This window comes from Hypanus sabinus, chromosome 15 (genome assembly GCF_030144855.1).
Source record: "Hypanus sabinus isolate sHypSab1 chromosome 15, sHypSab1.hap1, whole genome shotgun sequence".
Taxonomy (NCBI): Eukaryota; Metazoa; Chordata; class Chondrichthyes; order Myliobatiformes; family Dasyatidae; genus Hypanus; species Hypanus sabinus.
The window spans coordinates 88973937-88999560 of record NC_082720.1 but is presented as its reverse complement, the minus strand read 5'-3'; the positions used below and the strand labels follow the sequence as shown (position 1 = coordinate 88999560).

At 45.1% G+C, this 25624-nt stretch overlaps 1 protein-coding gene across 1 annotated transcript in view; it reads right to left on the bottom strand.

The window, feature by feature from the left end:
• The window catches only part of dele1 (DAP3 binding cell death enhancer 1), a 68613-nt gene that overhangs the window by 20862 nt on the left and 22127 nt on the right, over positions 1–25624 (bottom strand). Inside the window, exons 4-8 of the mRNA XM_059990688.1 lie at positions 19277–19421; positions 16824–16979; positions 11859–11938; positions 8237–8333; positions 348–490 (exon numbers count right to left, since the gene is read on the bottom strand). Coding sequence (XP_059846671.1) covers positions 348–490; positions 8237–8333; positions 11859–11938; positions 16824–16979; positions 19277–19421 — 621 coding nt within the window. The remainder of the gene's footprint in view (positions 1–347; positions 491–8236; positions 8334–11858; positions 11939–16823; positions 16980–19276; positions 19422–25624) is intronic.

The following is a 25624-nucleotide window of genomic DNA, read 5'->3' as shown; positions in this document are numbered from 1 at the left end:
TCCACGTCAACTCGATCTATCCCCCTCATTATTTTAAATACCTCTATCAAGTCCCCCCTCAACCTTCTACGCTCCAAAGAATAAAGACCTAACTTGTTCAGCCTTTCCCTGTAACTTAGGTGCTGAAACCCAGGTAACATCCTAGTAAATCTCCTCCATACTCCATTCTAATAACTTTGGTGACCAGAACTGGTCAGAATACTTCAAGGTGTGTGGGTTAGGAGGTTAATTGGTCTCATGGGTGGAGTTGGGCATCTCAGGGCCGGAAGGGCTTGCTACCTTGCTTTAACTCTAAATAAATGAATATAATCAACACGTGTCATGTTCCATTTTACTTGGAGACTTACCTTCTCAGTGTCTTTGGCTGTGCCTCTTCCCAGGTTGTAACACACTCCAACGTTGTACTGGGCCTTGCTATAACCCTGCTGGGCTGCCAACATGAAACAGGAGAAAGCCATCTCGTCCTCCTTAGCTTTTACATTTTCAATCCCTATTTGGGATTTAATAAAAACACTAAGGGAACACCGATAATGAGGTAGAATCAGAACCAGACTTTAATCACCAAGTACCTGTGCACATACAAGGAATTTACTTCCAGCAGATGTTGTCTCTCTGCTCATAACAATAATAATGATAAATATAAATGAAAATATAGATTATACATACAAGTAGTGCAATCCAAGTAATAGTTAGCCGACAGTTAACCGGCAGTTAACTGTTCAGCAAAGTGACCGCAGTAGGGAAAAACATGATAGTACAGCAGAGGACCAGGTCCTTTGGCCTACGATGTTTTGCCAAACCAGCAAAACCACCCAAAAACTAATCCCTCTTGCCCACGCAATGTCCATAAACTTCCAGCTTCCTCTTATTTTGTACATACCTAAATATCCTTTCTGTAATTACCTTAAAAGCCTCTAATATATTTACCTCTAGTGCCACCCCAGGCACTGCACTTCAGGCATCCACCACTCTGAGTAAAAAACACTTCCCCTTTGAAGCTACCCTCTCTCACCTTCAATCCATGCTCTCTGGTACTAAACACCATTACCTCGGGAAAAAGATATTCCCTGTCTACTCTAACAATGCCTCTCATAATTTTATAAATCTTTATCCCATCTCTGCTCAGCCTCCACTGCTGCAAAGAGAGCAACCCAAGTCTGTCCACCCTTTCAGTACATCACATGCCCTCTAATCCAGGCAGCATCCCGGTAAACACGTCCTGCACTCTTCAAAGCCTCAGCATCCTTCCTATAACGGGGCAGCCAGAACTTCTGTAGAGATCCTGGATGGCTAGATAATAAGGCCTAGGATTTTGAATTAGTGTATTATTGTCAGATGTAGTGGAAGGGTCTGGAACTAGTGGGCACAGCCTTATAACAGAAGCATCTTTTGAACAGAGATAAGACTCACAGATACCTGGACCATACCTCTTTTCACCATCTTACCTGTAAAATTGCTATTCCCTTTCTCTTAACTCCTCTGTCTCTGCCACATCTGTTCTTAGGATGAAGCTTTTCATTCCAGAACTAAGGAGATGTCCTTCTTCTTCATATAAAGGGGCTTCCCTTCCTGTATCACCAACACTGCCCTCAACTTCATCTCTTCCATTTCGTGCACATCTGCCCTCACCTCATCCTCCCGCCACACCTCCAGGGATGGGGCTCCTCTTGTCCTCACCTACCACCCCACTAGCCTCCACATCCAGCACATAATTCTCCATAACTTCAACCATCTCCAACGGGATCCCACCACCAAGCACACCTTCCCCCGATCCCCTCCCCCACACTTTCTGCTTTTCACAGGGATCACTCCCTACGTGATTCCCTTGTCCAATTGTCCCTCCTCACTGATCTCCCTCCTGGCACTTATCCTTGCAAGCAGAACAACTGCTACACGTGCCCCTAAACCTCTTACTACCATTCATGCCCCCCAAAAAGTCCTTCCAGGTGAGGCAACACTTCAGTACTTCCAGTGTAGCCTCCTGTAAAGTGGTGAGACCTGACATAGGTTGGGACACCGCTTCATTGAGCAGCTGCGCTTCGCCCACCAGAAAACGCAGGATCTCCCAGCGGCCACCAATTTTAATTCCATTTCCCATTCTGACATGGCTCTCCCTTACCATTCCTATTTCCCTCACCTCATCTCCCCGCCTGCCCGTCACCTCCCCCTGGTGCTCTTACCCCTTTTCTTCCTTCCATGGTCATCCACTCCCTCTTCTCAGATTCCCCCTTCTCCAGCCCTTTATCTCTTTCACCAATCAACTTCCCAGTTCCTTACTTCACCGCTCCCTGTCTCTCAGTTTCACCTATCCCTTACTACCTTGTATTTCTTCCACCTTTCCCCCCACCTTTTTAAACTGATGTCTGATCGTTTTGATGAGAGCACCCTGCCTGAACCATCGACTGTAGATGCTGCCTGGCCTGTTGAGCTCCTCCAGCATTTTGTGTGTGAGGTGTCAAGATAATAAGGAATTTCTTTAGAGAGTGCTGAATCTGTGGAATTCATTGCCACAGAAGCTGTGGAGGCCAAGTCATTGGGTATTTTTAAAGTGGAGGTTGATGGACTTTTGATTAGCTGGGGCATCAACATTTACAAGGAGAAAGCAGGAGAAAGGTGTTGAGAGCGATACTAAATCAGCCATGATGGAATGGCAGAGAAGACTCAATGGGCCAAATGGCGTAATACTGCTCCTATGTCTTATGTAGTGAGGTATCTTGAGAAGCTCGACTTGCACACTGTTCATAAGATCAGATCATTACACAGTACATTGAGCTAGAACATGGTAAAACAATAACCGAATGCAGAATTAAGTGTAACAGCTACAGGGAAAGTGCAGTGCAGGCAGACAACAATATGCAAGATCATAAGGTACTGTATATTGTTAGGTCAAGAGATAACCTTATATTCAAGTCTGATAACAGTGGGGTAGAAGCTGTCCTTGGGCCTGGTGGGACGTGCTCTCACTGATAACAGTGGGGTAGAAGCTGTCCCTGGGCCTGGTGGGACATGCTTTCACTGATAACAGTGGGGTAGAAGCTGTCCTTGGGCCTGGTGGGACGTGCTTTCACTGATAACAGTGGGGTAGAAGCTGTCCTTGGGCCTGGTGGGACGTGCTTTCACTGATAACAGTGGGGTAGAAGCTGTCCTTGGGCCTGGTGGGACGTGCTTTCACTGATAACAGTGGGGTAGAAGCTGTCCTTGGGCCTGGTGGGACGTGCTTTCACTGATAACAGTGGGGTAGAAGCTGTCCTTGGGCCTGGTGGGACGTGCTTTCACTGATAACAGTGGGGTAGAAGCTGTCCTTGGGCCTGGTGGGACGTGCTTTCACTGATAACAGTGGGATAGAAGCTGTCCTTGGGCCTGGTGGGACGTGCCCTCACTGATAACAGTGGGGTAGAAGCTGTCCTTGGGCCTGGTGGGACGGGCTTTCACTGATAACAGTGGGGTAGAAGCTGTCCTTGGGCCTGGTGGGACGTGCTTTCACTGATAACAGTGGGGTAGAAGCTGTCCTTGGGCCTGGTGGGACGTGCTTTCACTGATAACAGTGGGGTAGAAGCTGTCCTTGGGCCTGGTGGGACGTGCTTTCACTGATAACAGTGGGGTAGAAGCTGTCCTTGGGCCTGGTGGGACGTGCTTTCACTGATAACAGTGGGGTAGAAGCTGTCCTTGGGCCTGGTGGGACGTGCTTTCACTGATAACAGTGGGGTAGAAGCTGTCCTTGGGCCTGGTGGGACGTGCTTTCACTGATAACAGTGGGATAGAAGCTGTCCTTGGGCCTGGTGGGACGTGCCCTCACTGATAACAGTGGGGTAGAAGCTGTCCTTGGGCCTGGTGGGACGGGCTTTCACTGATAACAGTGGGGTAGAAGCTGTCCTTGGGCCTGGTGGGATGTGCTTTTAGGATTTTGTATCTTCTGCCCAATGGGAGAGGGGGGAAGAGAGAACGGGATCATGCTGATTTCTTTACTGAGGCAGTGGGAAACGTGGGCCATGGAGCAGAGTCTGATCTCTGTGATGTGCTGAGCTGTCTCCATAACTCTTCGCATTTTCTTGTGGTCAGAGCAGTTGCCATTCCAAACTGTCAGGCATCCTGTGGTGATACTTTCTACACTTCAGTCTGAAATGTCGACTGTACTCTTGCATAGGTACTGCCTGGCTTGCTGAGTTCCTCCACCATTTTGTGTGTGCTGCTCAGATTTCTAGCATCTGCAGATTTTTTTTGTTTGTGATATTTTCTAGTGCATTTCAGTAAAGTCACTCATTCTACTAAAGCATAAACTCCATTTTAACTTGGAATTTATATTTTAAATTTCTCAATCTAGATTATTACTTTGACCACCATTTCTTCTTGTTAGGTTGGCCAAGTCACTGGGTATATCTAAAGCACAGGTTGATAGGCTCTTGATTAGTAGGAGTCAGAGGTTATGGGGAGAAGACAGGAGGAAGGGTTAATGGGGATAATAAATCAGCCATAATAGAATAGTGGAGCAGACTTGATGGGCTGAAGAGAACTGGGCTGCTGGCCTTCCGATTCCCCTCAGTGGCCGTCTCTGGGATAGAGAATCTGGGCTGTTTTATAAACTCACCTGTCTGAGATGGTTAAAGAATCCCTTGGTGCCTGGAGCCTCTTGTGACCATAAGGATTTAGATTTGACTAAAAGCAATACACACAAAATACTGGATGAACTCAGCAGGAAAGGCAGCATTTATGGAAAGGAATAAACAGTCGGCATTTCAGGCCAAGACCTTTCATCAGGCATTTGTCCTCCCCTCCTCTGCCCCCTATCACTCACTATCCTGATCACTAACCAGGCCCTTCGTTGGTCAGGGTCAACCACGGATATTGTGTTGTCGTTGTTGCCCATGCAGCAGGCGTCATCCCCTTTCCACGCAGAGGAACGGCAGAGGCTGATACAGTTCGGCACCAGTGGCATCGCAGGAGTTGTCAGACAGCGTTGAACTCAACTGGAGCCTTAGGGACTCCAGTTCCACATTTTTTCTCAGGGTTTACTTCTGAAGCCTTCTCAATGCGTGGTTATAGCCTCAAGGCAGCAGAGGTTTGAGATCAGAGTTCTCTCTCTGCTGGATGAGCTACAGTTTTCTGTGCTGTAATGTTCTAAAACTCTAGTCCAAGCTGACTAAGATCACTGGGGATATTTTTATGTTCCAAGTAATGAGTATCCAACAGCCATTCCAGCATGGAATGCATTATGATAAATGGCCCTGTTCCCACAGCAGGGAAACAGGGCCTCTGGCCCAACCTGCCAACTAACAATTATGAGCAGTATAACCATATAACAATTACAGCATGGAAACAGGCCATCTCGGCCCTTCTAGTCCTTACTCTCACCTGGTCCCACCTACCTGCACTCAGCCCATAACCCTCCATTCCTTTCCTGTTCCATTGAGGAACCTATCAAATACCTATCAATTTTTTTTAAAATGACAATATCGAACCTGCCTCTACAACTTCTACTGGAAGCTCATTCTGCACAGCTACCACTCTCTGAGTAAAGAAGTTCCCCCTCATATTACCCCTAAACTTTTGCCCCTTAACTCTCAACTCGTCCTCTTGTTTGAATCTCCCCTACTCTCAATGGAAAAAGCCTATCCACGTCAACTCTATCTATCCCCCTCATGATTTTAAATACCTCTATCAAGTCCCCCCCTCAACCTTCTATGCTCCAATGAATAGAGACCTAACTTGTTCAACCTTTCTCCGTAACTTAGGTGCTGAAACCCAGGTAACATTCTAGTGAATCTCCTCTGTACTCTCTATTTTGTTGACATTTTTCCTATAATTCAGTGACCAGAACTGTACACAATACTCCAAATTTGGCCTCACCAATGCCTTGTACAATTTTAACATTACATCCCAACTCCTATACACAATGCTCTGATTTATAAAGGCCAACATACCAAAAGCTTTCTTCACCACCCTATCCACATGAGATTCCACCTTCAGGGAACTATGCACCATTATTCCTAGATAACTCTGTTCTACTGTACTGTTCTACAGTATAGATAGGGCAAATGCAAGAAGACTTTTTCCACTGAGGTTCGGTGAGACCAGTACCAGAGGTCATGGATCAAGGGTGAAAGATGAAACATTTGAGGAGGAACTCCACTCAGAGGATGGTGAGTGTATGGAAGAAGTGGAAGTGGCAGCAGCTCTTGGGCTGTATTCCCTGGAGTTTAAGAGAATGAGGAAAGATCTCATAGAAACATTCTGAATGTTAAAAGGCCTGAACAGATTACTCTTTAGCTGATTATCTGTTATTTGTGAAATGGGGTGCCGTGTGCAATCATAATTGATTGAAAACGGATCTGGGAGCACGGAAGAACAGCTGGAAATCTCCAGGAAGACCTTCTTCGTTGCTGCTGCTGCTGTGAGGTCCAGGACTCTGCTGGGAAGAACAGGTCCCCAGTCCTCGGGGTCGCGTTGCCGATGGCTGTTGGCGGGGCCGTCTTAATACGCTTGACAGAGGATGGTGCTCGGAGAAGCTGTGCCGGAGGGGATGGTCATCGGCTCGGAGGTTCAACGGACTCAGAGTCCGCTGCGGTCAGGTCACTTTCGGCGTGTGCTGCATCTGTGAGGCTGAGTTGGGCGGCGCTGTGGAAGTCCATAGTGGGGGTATTCCCTTCTGTCGCCTGCATGGGATGGCGAGTCTGTCGGGACCCTGGGGACTTGTGGAAACTGTGTGGTGATTTCTTTTGAACTTTAACATCCTTGGACTAATTTTACTGTGCCCATAGTCTGTTTTTTATCAATTATGCTATTGTTTGCACTGTTGTAACTATATGTTGTAACTATGTGGTTTTGTGCAGGTCTTGTAGCTTTAGTTTTTGGTCTTGTGTTGTCTGGTGGGTTTGGAGCTCCTTTCCGGGGAATGTGCTAAGACGGTAATGCAATATTAATATGCAGCAGCCTCTCCGGACTCTGGATTGGGGATTGCCAAACGTTATGTGGATTTTCTGGTGTAGTCTGTTTTGTCGTGTGCTTTTGTGATATCATTCTGGAGGAACGTTGTCTCATTTTTTTAACTGCATTGCATTTGTGGTTTCTAAATGACAATAAACTGAATTTGAATCTGAATCTGAGATTAGATATGGCAAAATTATTTCCCATGGTTGGGGAGTCCAGGACAAAAGGGCACGATTTCAGGATATCCATTTAGAACAGAGATTCAGTGAAATTAGTTTAGTCAGAGGATGGTAAATCTGTGGAATTTGTTGCTGTGAGCACCTGCAGAAGCCAAGTCATTGGGTACATTTAAGGCAGAGATAGACAGGTTCTTGATTAGCCAGGGCATCAAAGGGTAAGGGGAGGAGGTAGGGGAGTGGAGATGATAGGATTGAATGGCGGAGCAGACTCGATGGGCTGAATGGCCTACTTCTGCTCCTATGTCTTATGTGGGTTCAATTTCAATATTTAACAGAAATTTGGACAGGCTATGGTCCAAGTGCAAGTTGACGGGACTGGGCAGATTAATGGCTCAGCACAGACTAGATGGGCTGAAGGACCTGTTTCTGTGTGATAGTGCACTATGACTATCAGATTAGCCATTGTGGAACAGCACAGATACAGGAAGAACTCAGTGGGTCAGGCAGTATCTGTGTTTCTGGACTCGATGAAGGGTCTCCACCAGAAACGCCAACCGTCCATTTCACATCACAGATACCGCCTAACCCGCTAAATTCTACCAGCGTAACACACACAAAATGCTGGAGGAACTCCGCAGGTCAGACAGCATCTATGGAAATGAATAAACAGTAGACATCTTGGGCCGAGACCCTTTTTCGGGACTGGAAAGGAAGGGGGAAGACAACAGAATGAATGGGTGGGAGGAGTGGGGAAGGGGACTAGCTAGAAGCCGATAAGCGAAACCAGGTGGGTGGGGAAAGGGAGGGTGAAGTAAGAAGCTGCGAGTTAAGTGGAAAAAGTAAAGGGCTGGAGAAGAAGGAATCTGATAGTTGAAGAGAGTGGACCATGGGGACAGGGCAGGAGGAGGGAAACCAGGGAGAGGAAGTAGGTAGGCAAGGAGATGTAAGAGGCCAGAGTGGGGAATTGAAGGAGGAGGAAGGGGAAAAAATACTGGAAGTTGGGAATACAAGGTGTTGCTCCTGTAATCTGAGGGTGGTCTTTCCATGGTGGGAGCTGGGAAGTGATTTGTTGTCCCAGATTCCCACACCCACAGTTCCTTGTGTCTCCAAATCACGAGTTTCTGTTTACTTACCCATAATGTTTAAAATGTGAGAAATGCTGGATTCAGCTGTACCCTGCAAGTAGGAAGCGGCTTGGTTTAATGCTTCTTCTGAGCTGGGTTCCTCCCTCTGTATCAACAGACAGGCAAACAGCAGGAAACAGTAATTTCACTTGGATGGCTCCGTGTGGTCTAAACATGGAACTAAGTTATTAGCCAGGGCGGAAACACCCGAAAGGAGTGAAATTGGTTTGAAATGGTTTTAGTATCACTGAGATGTCTTGAAATTTGGTGCTTTAGAACACAAAAGATTTCAGCACAGTACAGGCCCTTCAGCCCACAATGCTGTGCTGATCTTTCAACCTACTCTAAAATCAACATAACCCTTCCTGCTCACATAACCCTCCAATTTTCTTTTATCCATACGCCTATCTAAGAGTCTCTTAGACGTCTATAATGCATCTGCCTCTACTGGTATGGTGTTCCACACACCCACCACTCTGTGTAAAAACAGTATCTCTGACATCCCCCCTACACTTTTCTCCAGTCACCTTAAAAGATATTCACATTTTACTGTACTACTTCTCAGAAGAGCAATGCCTGCAGCCCATGGCATTATACTGACCTTTTAACCTATGCCAAGATCAATCTGGGGTGGCAGGGTGGAGAGGTGTCTCTAGCAAAAGAGGTGTACAGTGCTCTTTCCCTCCGCTACCCTGCAGGTTACCCTTGGGCGAGGTGTAGCCCCTCAATTAGTGTCACAAGAAGCCACGGGAGCAGGTGGAGGATGGTCGTATGAGAAGATGGCGCATATCACAAGTCCTGATGCAAGGCAGAGAATCTCTGAGGATTATTGATAATGGCTGCGGTCACCCATTGTAAAGACACTGCTCAAAAGAAGACCACTTCCGTAGAAAAATTTGCCAAGAACAATCATGATCACGGAAAGACCAGGATCATCTATGATACAGGACACAGCACATAGAAAATGAAGATCAATCAAACCTTTCCCTCCCACATCTCTCTCTATTTTTCTATCATCCATGTACCTATCTAAGCATTTCTTCAATGTCCCTGTATACAATGTCCTACAAGAGGAGAGGCTGTACTTGATTTGGTATTGGGAAATGAACCTGGTCAGGTGTCAGATCTCTCAGTAGGAAAGCATTTTAGAGATAGTGATCATAATTCTGTCTCCTTTACAATAGCATTGGAGAGAGATAGGAACAGATAAGTTAGAAAAGTGTTTAATTGGAGTAAGGGGAATTATGAGGCTATCAGGCAGGAAACTGGAAGCTTAAATTGGAAACAGATGTTCTCAGGGAAAAGTACAGAAGAAATGTGACAAATGTTCAGGGGATATTTGTGTGGAGTTCTGCATAGGTACATTTCAATGAGACAGGGAAGTCATGGTCGTGTGCAGGAACCGTGGTGTACATAGGCTGCAATAAATCTAGTCAAGATGAAAAGAAAAGCTTACGAAAGGTTCAGAGAGCTAGGTAATGTTAGAGATCTAGAAGATTATAAGACTAACGGGAAGGAGCTTAAGAAAGAAATAAGGAGAGCCAGAAGGGGCCATGAGAAGGCCTTGGCAGGCAGGATTAAGGAATACCCCAAGGCATTCTACAAGTATGTGAAAAGCAAGAGGATAAGATGTGAGAGAATAGGACCTATCAAGTGTGATGGTGGGAAAGTGTGTATGGAACCGGAGGTAATAGCAGAGGTACTTAATGAATACTTTACTTCAGTATTCATTATAGAAAGGGATCTTGGTGACTGTAGTGATGATTTGCAGCAGACTGAAAAGCTTGAGCATGTAGATATTAAGAGAGTATGTGCTGGAGATTTTGGAAAGCATCAAGTTGGATTAGTTGCCGGGCCCGGATGAGATGTACCCCAGGCTACTGTGGGAGGCAAGGGAGATCGCTGACCCTCTGGCAATGATCTTTGCATCATCATTGGAGACAGGAGAGGCTCCGGAGGATTGTGGAAGCTGGTCCACTATTCAAGAAAGGGAGTAGAGATCGCCCAGGAGACTATAGACCAGTGAGTCTTACCTCAGTGGTTGGTAAGTTGATGGAGAAGATCCTGAGGGGCAGGATTTATGAACATTTGAAGAGATATAATTTGACTAGGAATAGTCAGCATGGCTTTGTCAAAGGCAGGTCGTGCCTTACAAGTCTGACTGAATTTTCTGAGGATGTGACTAAACACATTGATGAAGGAAGAGCAGTAGATGTAGTGTATATAGATTTCAGCAAGGCACTTGATAAGGCTTATTGAGGAAGTAAGGAGACATGGGATCCAAGGGTACATTGCTTTGTGGATCCAGAACTGGCTTGCCCACAGAAGGCAAAGAGTGGTTGTAGACGGGTCACATTCTGCATGGAGGTCGGTGACTAGTGGTGTGTCTCAGGGATCTATTCTGGAACCCTTACTCTTCATGATTTTTATAAATGACCTGGATGAGTAAGTGGAGGGATGGGTTAGTAAGTTTGCTGATGACACTAAGGTTGGGGGGTGTTGTGGATAGTGTGGAGGGCTGTCAGAGGTTACAACGGGACATTGGTAGGATGCAAAACTGGGCTGAGAAGTGGCAGATGGAGTTCAATCCACTTAAGTGTGAAGTGGCTGACTTTGGTAGGTCAAATATGATAGCAGAATATAGTATTAATGGTAAGACTCTTGGCATTGTGGAGGATCAGAGGGATCTTGGGGTTCGAGTCCATAGGACACTCAAATCAGCTGCGCAGGTTGACTCTGTGGTTAAGAAGGCGTACAGTGTATTGGCCTTCATCAATCGTCGAATTGAATTTAGGAGCCCAGAGGTAATGTTGCAGCTATATAGGACCCTGGTCAGGCCCCACTTGGGAGTACTGTGCTCAGTTCTGGTCGCCTTACCACAGGAAGGATGTGGAAGCCATAGAAAGGGTGCAGAGGAGATTTACAAGGATGTTGCCTGGATTGGGGAGCATGCCTTATGAGAATAGGTTGAGTGAATTCGACCTTTTCTCCTTGGAGTGATGGAGGATGAGAGGTGACCTGATAGAGGTGTACAAGATGCTGAGAGGCATTGATTGTGTGGATAGTCAGAGGCTTTTTCCAGGGCTGAAATGGCTAACATGAGAGGGCACAGGTTTAAGGTGCTGGGGAGTAGGTACAGAGGAGATATCAGGGGTAAGTTTTTTACTCAGAGAGTGGTGAGTGTGTGGAATGGGCTGCCGGCAATGGTGCTGGAGGCGGATATGATAGGGTCTCTTAAGGGACTTTTGGATAGGTACGTGGAGCTTAGAAAAATAGAGGGCTATGGGTAAGCCTAGTCATTTCTAAGGTAAGGACATGTTTGGCACAACTTTGTAGGCCGAAGGGCTTGTATTGTGCTGTAGGTTTTCTATGTTTCTGTCTGTCTCTAGCACCACTTATAATAGGGCGTTCCATGCATCCACCACTCTGTGTATAAAAACATGCTTCTGACACTCCCCCGTAATCGTGGGCTGAACGACCTGTATTGCTCTGTAGTGTTCTATGCAGCCGCGGTTCTATTCTGACTTTGTAGAACTATAGGTGACCACTGATTCATTAAAAGGGGATTACTGTTGGAGCCCTCACCCCTCCCACCCCAGCAGGATCCCTTAGCTTTGTACAGCGTGGTTACCTGGAGATTTGGCTGCTGGCTGCTCTCCTCTGTTGCACTATATTCTGAGTGTTCTGTAATCTCCATAAACAGTGGATCATCTGAAACATACAGGAAATCTCAGGATCCCTCACCACATCCAAAAACTGAGGCATATTATCCCAACAGAGATTTAATGGGCAGAATGTCCTGTAATCTTGTACAAGAATCAGGTTTATTTTCACCAGCACATGTTGTGAAATAGTTGTTTTGCAATACAAAATTAAAAATATAAATTACAATAAGTATACTGTATGTCTACTAAAAAATAAGTTAAATAAATAATGCAAAAAGAGAGGAAAAGCAGTGAGGTAGTGTTCATGGGTTCACTGTCCATTCAGAAATCTGATGGCAGAGGGGAAGAAATTGTTCATAAAACATTCAGTGTGCGCCTCCTTCTCCGTACTTCCTCCGGACGGCAGCAATGAGAAGCGGGCACGTTCTGGGTGATGGGGTCCTTTATGATCGATGCCACCTTTTTGAGGCATCACCGTTTGAAGATGTCCTCGATACTGGGGAAGCTAGTGCCAATGATGGAGTTTACAACTTTCTGCAGCTTTTTCCCAATCCTGGCAGTGGCCCCTCCAAGCCAGATGGTGATGCAGCAGTCAGAACGTTCTCCATGGTACATCTGTAGAAATCTGTGAATGTCTTTGGGAACATACAGGCAGTCCCCAGGTTACGTACGAGTTCCGTTCCTGAGTACATCTTTTAAGTCGGATTTGTACGTAAGTCGGAACAAGTACATTCGGTATTATTTAGCGTCGGTTAGTCAAACGTCTGTCTTAGTATATATTTTACCTTTCTATGCATATAAAACAATTAAGAAATGTATATATTCCAATAATTAAGTAACCATGTTGCTTAGTAATAATTGTAGCTTTCATCGAGGCAGGGCCTTTCTCATGCTCCATTATTCTCACTTTATCCGTTATCCTTTAAAATTGTTCCAATCGTTAGACTGACTGTAGCCTAACGCTTTTCCAATGACCAATGGCGTTTCACCCCTTTCCAAATGCTTTATTACTTCCACTTTATTTTCAATCATGATCGCTTCCTGTCAATTGAACAGAAACACTGCGGGTGGCGGGTCCTGAGCTCCGCCAGCTCCCAAGGTCCGCTGGGTCCTAAGGACCACCACATTGAGACAGGCTAAAAGGTACAAGTGGGGGTTGTGCTGGGTTTGGGTATTTGATCCTCCACAATATTCCGCGTGGGAATTTAAACTGGAGGTTGCAGTGTTTTTTTTTTAATGAGGTCAAGTTGTGAGCTCGACATCAACCTGGCATGGATAGAACGGGAGTCACTGGATTGACATCAAACCAGTATGGGAGCGGTCTGTCACTAAATCAAACATGGGAACCTCCGTTCTCCAGCCCTGTGCTAATCTCATTGCGCCACCAGCCGACCAGAACAGGGGAGGGAGGGGGGGTGTCAGGGTGAATCTTACTAAGAAAAATTTAAGCCAAATACAAAGTTAAACACTCAACACAGAGTCAACGGCAACGACTTAAAATGACAGACAGCGTCGCAATCCGACTTAAAACGGCGGACGGCGTTCTCCTTCCTCAGTTCGTAAGTACGAGTTGTCCGTAAGTCGAACGTTCGTAACTCGGGGACTACCTGTACTAACTCTCCTCAAACTCCTAATGAAATATGGCCACTGTTGTGCCTTCTTTGTAATTGTATCAATATGTCTGGCCCAGGATAGATCTTCAGAGATGTTGACAACCAGGAACTTGACCGTGCTCACCCTTTCCAATGCAGATCTTTCAATCAGGACTGGTGTGTATTCCCTCTACTTCCCCTTCCTGAAGTTCACAATCAAGCCGTGACAAGGCGAGGGTTAAGGTAACGTCCAGGCAAGGATAGCTTACTGACAGTGTGTAGTAAACTCAGACAAGAAGAGCATAGTTTCCCTTTGCACAGCAGGGGACTGGAGCTATTTGGTGTATGGAGACAATGAAGGTGACACTTACTATTGGTCAGTTACTAATTCTGAAGTATTATTGACTAATGTGGAAATTCCATTGGGTATTAATACCTGTATTACCATAATGTGATTAGTGATTGATTAGGCAATTAAGGAATTTGAAGCAACACACACAAAATGCTGAAGGAACTCAGCAGGTCAGGATACACCCATGGAAACGAATAAACAGTCAAGACCCTTCCTCAGGACTGGAAAAGAAGGTGGTTGACGCCAGAGTAAAAAGGAAGTGGGAGGGGAAGGAGGATAGCTAGAAGGTGATAGGTGAAGCCAGGTGGGCGGGAAAGGTAAAGGGCTGGAGAAGAAGGAATCTGATAGGAGAGGAGAGTTGACCATGCAGAAAAAGGGATGGAGAGGGGACCCAGGGGAAGGTGATAGGCAGGTGAGAAGAGGCATGAGGCCAGAGTGAGGAATAGATGAGCTGAGGGAATAAGGATTTTTTTTTTACTGGAAGAAATAGATATTGATGCCAGGTTGGAGGTTACCCAGATGGAATACAAGGTACTGCTCCTGCACCCTAAGGGAGGCCTCATCATGGACTAGAGGAGACCATGGTCTGACATTCTGGAACTGGAATGGAAATTAAAATGGTTGGCCACTGCAAAGTCCTGCTTTTGGGAGCTGGAGTAGAGGTGCTCAATGAAGTAGACACGCAATTTACGAGTCACACCAACGTTGAAGAGGCTGCGTTGGGAGCATGAGACACAATAGACCACAGTAGACTCACTGGAAGGATTGTTTGGAGCCTTGAATGGAGGCATTATAGTCAAGATGTTGGTCAGCAATTTGCCTCCAGAAATTGGGAGGTGTTGGTTGACAGTTTGTCTCTAGGAACTTGAACAAACACAAGGTTACTATTTAGTCAATATCTGTATCCAACTAGTAAATCCTATATAAAAATGGCCATTTCTTGGTTTAAACTTCAGAAGGGGCTGCCACGGTAGCACAGCAGTGAGACACTTTTACTGTTAGGAACATGAGAGTTTGGGGTTCAGTTCTGATGTCTTCTATAAGCAAGTCTGTACATTCCTTCCCATGTGACGTGGGATTTGTCCAGGTGCACCAGTTTCCTCCCACATTCCAAACGTGTACCAGTCAGTAGTTAATTGGTCATTGTAAATTGTCTGTGCTTAGGCTAGTGTTGAATAGATGGGTTGCTGGGTGGTGCGTCTCGTTGAGCCGGAAAGGCCTGTTCTGCGCTGTCTCTAAATAGATGAATAAAGTTTGGTGAGAGGGGCCATGTTGGTCTCCTTGTGCACAAGTAAATAAAGTGCGATTGAGGGACCAGTGTAAGTTGACAGAGACCATTTAATCAGTAAACGCCAATCTTCCATAACAAGAGCTTTCAATTCCCTCACCAATTTTCAGCAATGCACAGTAGAAATACTCCTATGGGATGCATCATGGGTTGGTATGGCAACTACCCTGAATGCGACTGCAAGAAACTGCAGAGGTGTGGACGTACCTCAGCAGATCATGGAAACCAGCCTCCCCTCTATGGACTCTGTCTAAACTTCTCACTGCCTCCGGAAAGCAGCCTCTGCAACCAGAGGCCCATTCAATACTGACCATTCTCTTCTTCCCCCCTCCATCAAGCAGAAGATGGACCACTGGACACAAAGACAGTGCAAGTATGGTAGTATAGTGGGTTAGTGTAACTATTACAGAGCCAGGGATCAGCAATCAGGGTTCGATTCCCCCACTGTCTGTAAGGATTTTATATGTTCTTCCTGTGACCACATAAATTTCCTCCGGGTGCTCTGGTTTCCTCCCACATTCCAGAAGTTGTACAGGTTAGGGTTAGTGAGTTGTGGACATGCTATGCTGGCACCAGATGCACAGTGACACTTGTGGGCTGCCCCAGAATATTCCTGGACTGTGGTGGTCTTTGACGCAAATGATGCATTTCCCTGTGTGCTTCAATGTACATGTGACAAATAAAGCTAATCTTTAATTTTTTTTCTCTTCTAAAAATCAGTCTTTTTAAACCTATTTTTGAACAGTCCGTGAACTCATGAACACTATCTTGTTATTCATTTTTACCTCATGCTTTTGTAATTATATAGCAAGTTTATGCCTTTACACTGCACTGCTGCCACTAAACATAATATTTTACATCTTAAGATGGTGATAATAAACCTGATTCTGATTGGTTCCTTTTCCCTGTCAATATTCTGTCCTTGCATGTTCACACACAGTAGTACTGCCCAATTACCTGTGACAAGTAATAACATACAGCGAGAAAAGAAACTCAAACTCAGTTTTATTATCAATGACAGTTATCTGAAATCTGTTGTTTTGAAGCCACAGTGCAATATTTAAAAATTTGCTATGTTACAATAAGAAATAGATTCTGCTTAATTGGGGAAACCACTTATTTGGAACAATTCTTAAAGAACAAAAAACAATTTGATAAAATAGCCGGGATTTCCTTTGTTTATTTGGGACTCTACGCCGCTTAATTGGGACAGGAGGCTGTTGCCGAACAGTTTCTAACTAGTGCCAAAGCATTGATTTTGTTCATTTACAGTCAATCAAAAAGACACGGTATCGTACACTGGATGAATTCTTCTATTGATAATTATTAACTAATACAGTTTTACAGTACTGTAGTACTATTAGCAGTATTCTAATTTGTTCTGTATTTCATTTAAATACATAATTTGTTACTCAGTCAAACGGTAGTTTGTCTTTTTTAAAAAATATCTTTTCAACTATTTCCATGAAACTTTGGCTAATTGGGGCAGCTGCTTAAATGAGCCAAAATGTACTGGTCCCAATGTGCCTGGTTAACCGGAATCCGCAGTATATGTGCATTTTATGTACTGCACTGTACTGCTGCCTTAAAACAACAAATTTCATGACATATGTCTGTGATCATAAACCTGACTCTGAGTTCCATTAATCACTTTCAACAAGCACATGTCAGAGAGAATTCGTATGTTTCCAAGACGTACCTTGTTCAATAGTGTTGAAGTTTTCCTGGCTGGTCTGAAACAAGGCTGCAGCACCATCTGCTGGAGTGGATGAACCCGTGCATGCAGAACGTGGAAGCACGGAGCTGCTGATGGTGTTGGGCCCCACGCACGGAGGCAGAATGCACCGGCTGATCTCTATGACAGAAAGCAAGAAAAGGTGTGCAGGAGAGGAGTGAATGGGCAAGGAGGAAGAAATGAACAAGATTCATTAATTTTATGTTGTAGCACTGTACTGCACCTATAAAATAAATCTGATAATGATTCAAATAGGAGTGCAATCATTCAACTCGAGCATGATGTTCTCGAAAAGGGGTAGTCTATTGCTGTAGAAATCAATCTGGGAGCCACTTATTCCGAGGGGCTTCCAAAACTCACAATTCTGCATCCTTTCCCATTTACTGATCATCACATCAGTTCATTAGCGACACTATCTTCACCATAGATGGTCCAAACCCGGCTGCCGGAGGAGGGGTTTGGCATGGAGCTAGCAGCTCCATCGCACTAAAACCCAGAGTTAGAGAAACACTGAAGAGAGGAGGGATCTTTGATCGGCTACACCAGGACAGAGGACTCTGGCAAGCTGCTGTCAGTAGCCCACGACCCAGTAGGGTTAAGGGCTTAAGCTAAAGGTGTTGGAGTTTGGAGCCAAATTCCAGCATCCTCTGGAAGAAAGTCTGTACATTCTTCCCAACTGTGAATTCCAGCATCCTCTGGAAGAAAGTCTGTACATTCTTCCCAACTGCAAATTCCAGCATCCTCTGGAAGAAAGTCTGTACATTCTTCCCAACTGAAAATTCCAGCATCCTCTGGAAATAAGTCTGTACATTCTTCCCAACTGCGAATTCCAGCATCCTCTGGAAATAAGTCTGTACATTCTTCCCAACTGCGAATTCCAGCATCCTCTGGAAATAAGTCTGTACATTCTTCCCAACTGCGAATTCCAGCATCCTCTGGAAATAAGTCTGTACATTCTTCCCAACTGCGAATTCCAGCATCCTCTGGAAGAAAGTCTGTACATTCTTGCCAACTGCGTGCGGGTTTCCTCTGGTTTCCTTCCACAGTCCAGAGATGTACTGGTTAGTAGGTTAATTAATCATTGTAAACTGTTGTGTGATTAAGCCAGGGTTAAATCAGTGGGCCACTAGGTGGTGTGGCTCGGTGGACTGGAAGGGCTCAACTGTAATTAAATAATCCAGGATATTCCGGTGGATTCTCTTAATGGAAAATGATTGGGCGTGACTTTAACATGGGGAGGCTGTTGCATGGGCAGCCACCACACAGTCCTTGACAGACAGGGGTGGATTGCAAGACAACTGGTGATCCTCCACTGCGTAGCCTTAACCTTAACATTAGGAAGGATGTGGATGCTTTAGAGAGGGTACAGGGGAAATTTACAGGGACGCTGCCTGGATTAGACAGCATATCTTATGAGACTAGATTGAGTGAACTGGAGCTTTTCTCTTTGGAGCAAACGAGGATGAGAGGTGTCTTGACAGAGGTGAACAAGATGAAAATATCAAAAAGATTAAGGACAGAATAGGTTAACATGAGGGGCATAATTTTAAGGTGTTTCGAGGAAAGCCCGCAGGGATGTCAGAGGTAGGTTTTAACACAGAGTGGTGGGTGCATGGAACACCTTGTCAGGGTGGTGATGGACTTGTGAATTTTTTGATAGGCATATAGATGATAGAAACATGGAGGGCTATGAAGGAGAGAAGGTTAGATTGCTCTAAAGTTCAGCATTTCATGGACCGAAGGGCCTGTACAGTACAGTTCCATGTCTGTTTAGAGATACACCGTGGAACAGGCCTTTCCAGCCCACTGAGCTGCAGCTCTGAGCAAACCAGTGACCAATTACCCTACTAACCCGTAAGTCTTTAGATCGCGAGACCCAAGCGCTTTACAGAACGGACACACAAACTTTCCTACGGAGGACGCCCAGAACTGTAAAAGCATCGTGCGAACTGCAACATCAGCATGGCACACCACACCTTTCCAAATGTCTCATCTGCACGCATCTTGTCAAGTTCAAGTTTAATGTCAACCATACACAAATACAGAGTCAAATGAGACGACGTCTGTCCAGTCCAAGGTACTCAACACTGGACATTCAACTCACACACAACATAAAATACTAGATAAGATAAATTAACAAATAATAAGGTGCACTTACGACACAAGTTACAAAGTAAGTAGTAGTGGTGGCAGGGAATGCGGTAGCCTCACGGGAAGCTGGTTCCCATCCTAACAGTACCTGTCCTAAAGCTACAGTACCTCCCGCCTTATGGTTGGGGGTCAAAGGGATTGTTGGATAGATGGGAAGCCCTCCATATGCAGCTCTCCTGATAAATATCTCTGATGATCCCCTTGGCAGACCTCTCAATCCTCTGTCACCCCAGGACTGGTGTACGTTCAATGAAAAGAAAACTTACTGATTCGGTCTGGTGTCAGTGCTGAAGCCACAAACTCTGCAATACGGACACGCAAGCCCACGTCACTGTCCTGGGGCCCGCTGCGGTGACAGGACTGGCGGTGCAGGTGTCTGACGAACTGCAGGAGCACCACGGCAGCAGCACCCTGGAACGGAAGGAAAGTGAGTCAGTGAAGATGCTTCCAATGGGCCAGCAACAGAATGCATCTGGAAATTTTGTGGCTGTGTACTGTGTGCCCAGACCACCAGGTTCAGGGCCAATTATTAACTCTCAACCACCAAGTTCATGAACCAGAGGAGATAACTTCACTTAAGCCAATGCTCAACTATGGACTCTTTTCATGGACCCATCATCTCAGGTTCTCGATATTCCTTGAGGCCCTCCATTGGTCAGGGTGATGTTGTGTCCCAGCTGTCTGCATGATATGCAAGCCAGTGCAGTACGATATGCAGAATAAGCTGTTACCCATGCAGCAGCTGATGAATCCGAAGGAATGGCGGAGACTGATACAGTTTGGTACCAGCAGCGTCACAGGAGTTTCTGGTCAGTGTTGAGCTCAATGTAGGACTGCCTTAGGTATTCCAGCTCCAGATTCTTCTCTCGAGGATTACTCCCAAAGCTTTCCCCATGAGTAGGTATAACTGCGAGGCAGTGGAGGTTCGAAATTAGTTTTCCTTTTCCTAGAGCTGCCGACCACAACTGACAAGCCCCATCTGCCCGAGTGACTGATTTTGACATCAGTAACCTGTACTTAGAAACACAGAAAACCTACAGCACAATACAGGCCCTTCGGCCCATAATGCTGTGTCGAATGTGTACGCACTTTAGAAATTACCTAGGGCGGGGGTCGGCAACCCGCAGCTCCGGAGCTGCATGCGCCTCTTTCACCTCTGTGCTGCGGCTCCCTGTGGCTTTGGGAAATAATTGGTCAGTATTTAATTAAAATGTATTTTATGTTAGTTTGTTAGTTTTTGAAATGTAATTCTAAATTTGAAGATTATGGTGATCTTGTACAATCTAAATAAGACGTTTTGGCGACCCATTTCCTGGCACATTGGAACCGGCTCACAATTAGCCAGTGTTCAGGCTAAGGGAGATAGCCTACGGGGGTTTGTGAGTACGTGTCTTTTGGAGCATCCGCGCCCATGGGGGCGGGGTTGAGGGAGGCTTAAAAGCAAGGCTGTTTAGTTCGAATAAAGTTATTCGACTGCAGTTTACTGACTGCGTGAGCACACCGCTACAACGTGTTTTTATCGCTATTAATATACGTCACCACTGCCAATACCTGACACCCGCCAGTGCGCGATTTCTTTAATTTTTTGATCCAAGGTAGGCTAACTATGGAGAATTCTAAAAAAAGAAAAGTGACTGAAGAAAACAGAACGTTTAATGATACGTGGACAGATTCATTTGCTTTCACTGTTGACGAGACTGGTTTACCGGTATGCTTAATATGCAATGAGAAACTAGCAAACAACAAAAAGTCAAATGTCGCAAGGCATTTCCAGAATAAACACGCAGCCTTTGCTCAAAAATATCCGGATGGAGATGAGAGAAAAAAAGCCATTTCGGAACTGATGCGGAAGGTTGATCTGAGCAAAAGTCATTTCAAGAAATGGATGAAGTCTGGAAAATCAACGACATACGCCAGTTATATTGCCGCTCAGGAAATAGTCAGGCACGGGAAGCAGTTTACAGATGGTGAATATATAAAAGAATCTTTCAGTAAGATTTCAGAACATCTATTCACGGACTTTAAAAACAAGAGTGAAATTGTGCAGAAAATCAGGGTTATGCCCCTCTCTGCAAAGACTGTCAAAGACAGAACCATAAAAATGGCAGAAGACATCACAAGACAGCAAATTAAAGACATCAATTCAGCTGTGGCCTACTCGATTGCCTGTGATGAGTCTAAAGACAAAGGTGATATCGAACAAGTAGCGCTGTTCTGCCGGTATGTAAACTCTGCCGGGCCACAGGAAGAACTGATTGAGTTGATACCTCTAAAAGACCAAACATGGGGGGAGGACATCTGTGAGGCTGTCTTGAATTGTTTAAGAGCCAAAGGAATAAAGACCACCCACCTGGTGTCAGTAGCTACTGATGGGGCACCGAGTATGACGGGAACGCACAAGGGATTTGTGGCTTTACTGCAGAAGTCGCTGGACAGAAAGCTGCTGACTTTTCACTGCATCTTGCACCAAGAGGCACTGTGCGCTCAAACATTTCCTCCGGAATGCACAGAAGTAATGGATGTTGTCATTCAGATTGTCAATAAAATAATGGCAAAAAGTTTAAATCACCGTCAATTCCATTTGTTACTGGACGAGCTGGAAAACACATATTCTGATCTCCTGCTGCACAACAAAGTCCGGTGGCTGTCCAGAGGGGAGGTGCTGAAACGCTTTGTCGCGTGTCTGGAAGAAGTGAAAACTTTCCTGGGCAGCAAAGGGCTCACCTTTCCTGAGCTGGAACAGCCAGAGTGGCTGGACAAGCTACACTTCATGGTAGACATGACAGCGCACCTGAACACGCTGAACACAGCTCTTCAGGGGAAAGGACGTACAGCCCTACACATGTTGGAGGATGTTTTGGCATTCGAGCGCAAGTTGACAGTGCTTGCCAGAGATTTACAGAAAGGCACTTTGTCTCACTTCCCCAATTTGAGAGAGTTCAAACAAGGTCACGACATGATAAATTCGGAGTATTTACATTCTGCAATCATCGCAATGCAAACATCGTTTGGGAAACGCTTCTGTGAGTTTAGAGACGAAAAAAACACATTATCCTTCCCGGTCACTCCCCTAAGCATCGATCCTTCCCTAATGAATACGACTGCATTGGCAGGTGTGAGTCAACCTGATCTTGAGATGGAACTGGCCGACATAGCCGACAAAGACATATGGGTGTCCAAGTTTAGATGCTTGACAGCAGACCTTGAAGATGTTGCCCGTCAGAAGGCCGTTCTTGCTCAGAATCACAAATGGAGTGATATTGAAAACCTCCCAAAACCGGGCAAATTTGTGTTCGAAACATGGAATGCTATCCCCGACATTTATATAACATTAAAAAGTATGCGCTTGGAGTCCTGTCGATCTTTGGATCCACATATGTATGTGAGCAGGTGTTCTCCAACATGAACTTTATTAAAAACAAACATCGTGCATGCCTCACAGATGACAGCTTGCGATCCTGTGTAAAGATGAAGGTGACGTCATACAGCCCTGATGTGCAGACGCTGTGCGCTGAGGTCCAGGAGCAGAAATCCCATTAACCAAGTATAATAAATATTTTAATTGCCTATTATTTTACATATATTCATATTTTTTCATTGTTCAGTGAAATAGTCCTTTTATTTTTCAGGTTGACAGCTGGCTGACGTTATTTTTGGTTTGCTGCTGGCGGAAAATTTAAGTTCGGCGTTTTTCATAAATACAAGAAGGACTCAAATAGACATTGAGTATTTTACTTAAAAGTAACCTTCAACCCAACGTCTTTTTTTCGGAGTTCAAAATGTTTTTGTTGCATGCAGAAATGTAATTTCGTTTTCTCTGCAGGAGTTCATCAATTTCATAAATGCAACACATTATAGTTTGTTTATACATAGCATAAAGGCAAAAAAAAACGTTGTATGCAGTGTTATTTCATTTTAAATGTCAAACGGGTTTTGTGGCTCCCAGTGTTTTCTTTTCTGTGGGAAACGGGTCCAAGTGGCTCTTTCAGTGGTAAAGGTTGCTGACCCCTGACCTAGGGTTACTCATAGCCCTCTATTTTTCTAAGCTCCATGTACCTGTCCAGGAGTCTCTTAAAAGTCCCTATCGTATCCACCTCCACCACCATCGCCGGCAGCCCATTCCACACATTCACCATTCCCTGTGTAAATAACTTACCCCTAGAAACATAGAAAATAGGTGCAGGAGTAGGCCATTTGGCCCTTCGAGCCTGCACCGCCATTCAGTATGATCATGGCTGGTCATCCAACTCAGAACCCTGTACTTGCTTTACCCCTGACATCTCCTCTGTACCTACTCCCATCACTTTAAAACTGTGCCCTCTCGTGTTAGCCATTTTAGCCCTGGGAAAAAGCCTCTGACTATCCACACAATCAATGACTCTCATTATCTTATACACCTCTATCAGGTCACCTCTCACCCTCCATCACTCCAAGGAGAAAAGGCCGAGTTCACTCAACCTATTCTCATAAGACATGCTCCCCAATCCAGGCAACATTCTTGTAAATCTCCTCTGCACCCTTTCTACAGTTTCCACATCCTTCCTGTAATGAGATGACCAGAACTGAGCACAGTTCTCCAAGTGGGGTCTGACTAGGGTCGTATATAGCTGTAACATTACCTCTTGGCTCTTAAACTCAATCCCACGGTTGATGAAGGTCAATGCACCTTATGCCTTCTTAATCATAAAGTCAACCTGCGCAGCAGCTTTGAGTGTCCTATGGACTTGCACTCCAAGATCTCTTTGATCTTCCACACTGCCAAGAGTCTAACCATTAATATGATATTTTGCCATATTTGACCTAATAAAATGAACCACCTCACACTATCTGGGTTGAACTCTATATGTCACTTCTCAGCCCAGTTTTGCATCCTATCGATCTCCCGCTGTAACCTCTGACAGCCCTCCACACTATCCACAACACTTCCAACCTTTGTGTCATCAGCAAATTTACTAACCCATCCCTCCACTTGCTCATCCAGGTCATTTATAAATATCACTAAGAGTAGATGTCCCAGAACAGATCCCTGAGGCACACCACTGGTCACCATCCTCCATGCAGAATATGACCAGTCTGCAACCACTCTTTGCCTTCTGTGGACAAGCCAATTTCAGATCCATAAACAAGGTCCCCTTGGATCCCATGCCTCCTTACTTTCTCAATAAGCCTTGCATGGGTACCTTATCAAATGCCTTGCTGAAATCCATATACACTGCACCTACTGCTCTACCTTCATCAACGTGTTTAGTCACACCCTCAAAGAATTCAATCAGGCTCGTAAGGCAGGACTTGCCCTTGACAAAGCCATGCTGACTATTCCTAATCATAATATGTTCAAATGTTCATAAATCCTGCCTCTCAGGATCTTTTCCATCAACTTCAACCACTGAAGTAAGACTCACTAGTCTATAATTTCCCAGGCCAACTCTACTCCCATTCTTGAACAAGGGGACAACAACCACAACCCTCTAATCCTCTGGAACCTCTCCTGTCCCCATTGATGATGCAAAGATCTTCACCAGAGGCTCAGCAATCTCCTCCCTTACCTCCCTCAGTAGCCTGGGGTACATCTTATCCAGTCCTGACTTATCCAAATTGATGCTTTCCAAAAGCTCCAGCACATCCTCTTTCTTAATGTCTATATGCTCCAGCTTTTCAATCTACTGTAAGTCATCCCTACAATCACTAAAGATCCTTTTCCGTAGTGAATACTGAAGCAAAGTATTCATAAAGTACCTCCGCCATCTCCTCTGGTTCCATACACACTTTTCCACTGTCACACTTGATTGGTCCTATTCTCTCACGTCTTATCCTCTTGCTCTTCACATTCTTGTAGAATGCCTTGGGGTTTTCCTTAATCCTGTTCACTAAGGCCTTCTCATAGCCCCTTCTGGCTCTCTAATTTCATTCTTAAGCTGCTTCCCGTTAGCCTCATAATCTCCTAGATCTCTAACATTACCTAGCTCTCTGAACCTTTTGTAAGCTTTTCTTTTCTTCTTGACTAGATTTTCACCAGCCTTTGTACACCATGGTTCCTGTACCCTACCATCCTTTCCCTGTCTCACTGGAACACACCTATGCAGAACTCCACGCAAATATCCCCCTGAACATTTGCCACATTTCTTCCGTACATTTCCCTGAGAACATCTGTTTCCAATTTATGCTTCCAAGTTCCTGCCTGACAGCCTCATATTTCCCCTTACTCCAATTAAACGCTTTCCTAACTTGCCTGTTCCTATCCCTCTCCAATGCTATGGTAAAGGAAATAGAATTGTGATCACTATTTCCAAAATGCTCTCCCACTGACACCTGACCAGGTTCATTTCCCAATACGAGGTCAAGTACAGCCTTTCATTTTGTAAGCTTATCGACATAATGTGTCAGGAAACCTAAACACAAAGTACACTGCAGATGCTGGGGTCAAAGCAACACATACAAGCTGGAGGAACTCAGCCAGCCGGGCAGCATCCATGGAAACGAGCAGTCAAAATTTCCGAAACGTTGACTGCTCGTTTCCACGGATGTTGCCCAACCTGCTGAGTTCCTCCAGCATGTTGTATGTGTCAGGAAACCTAATAAACTCCACCCCATCTAAACCCTTTGCTTGAGGGAGA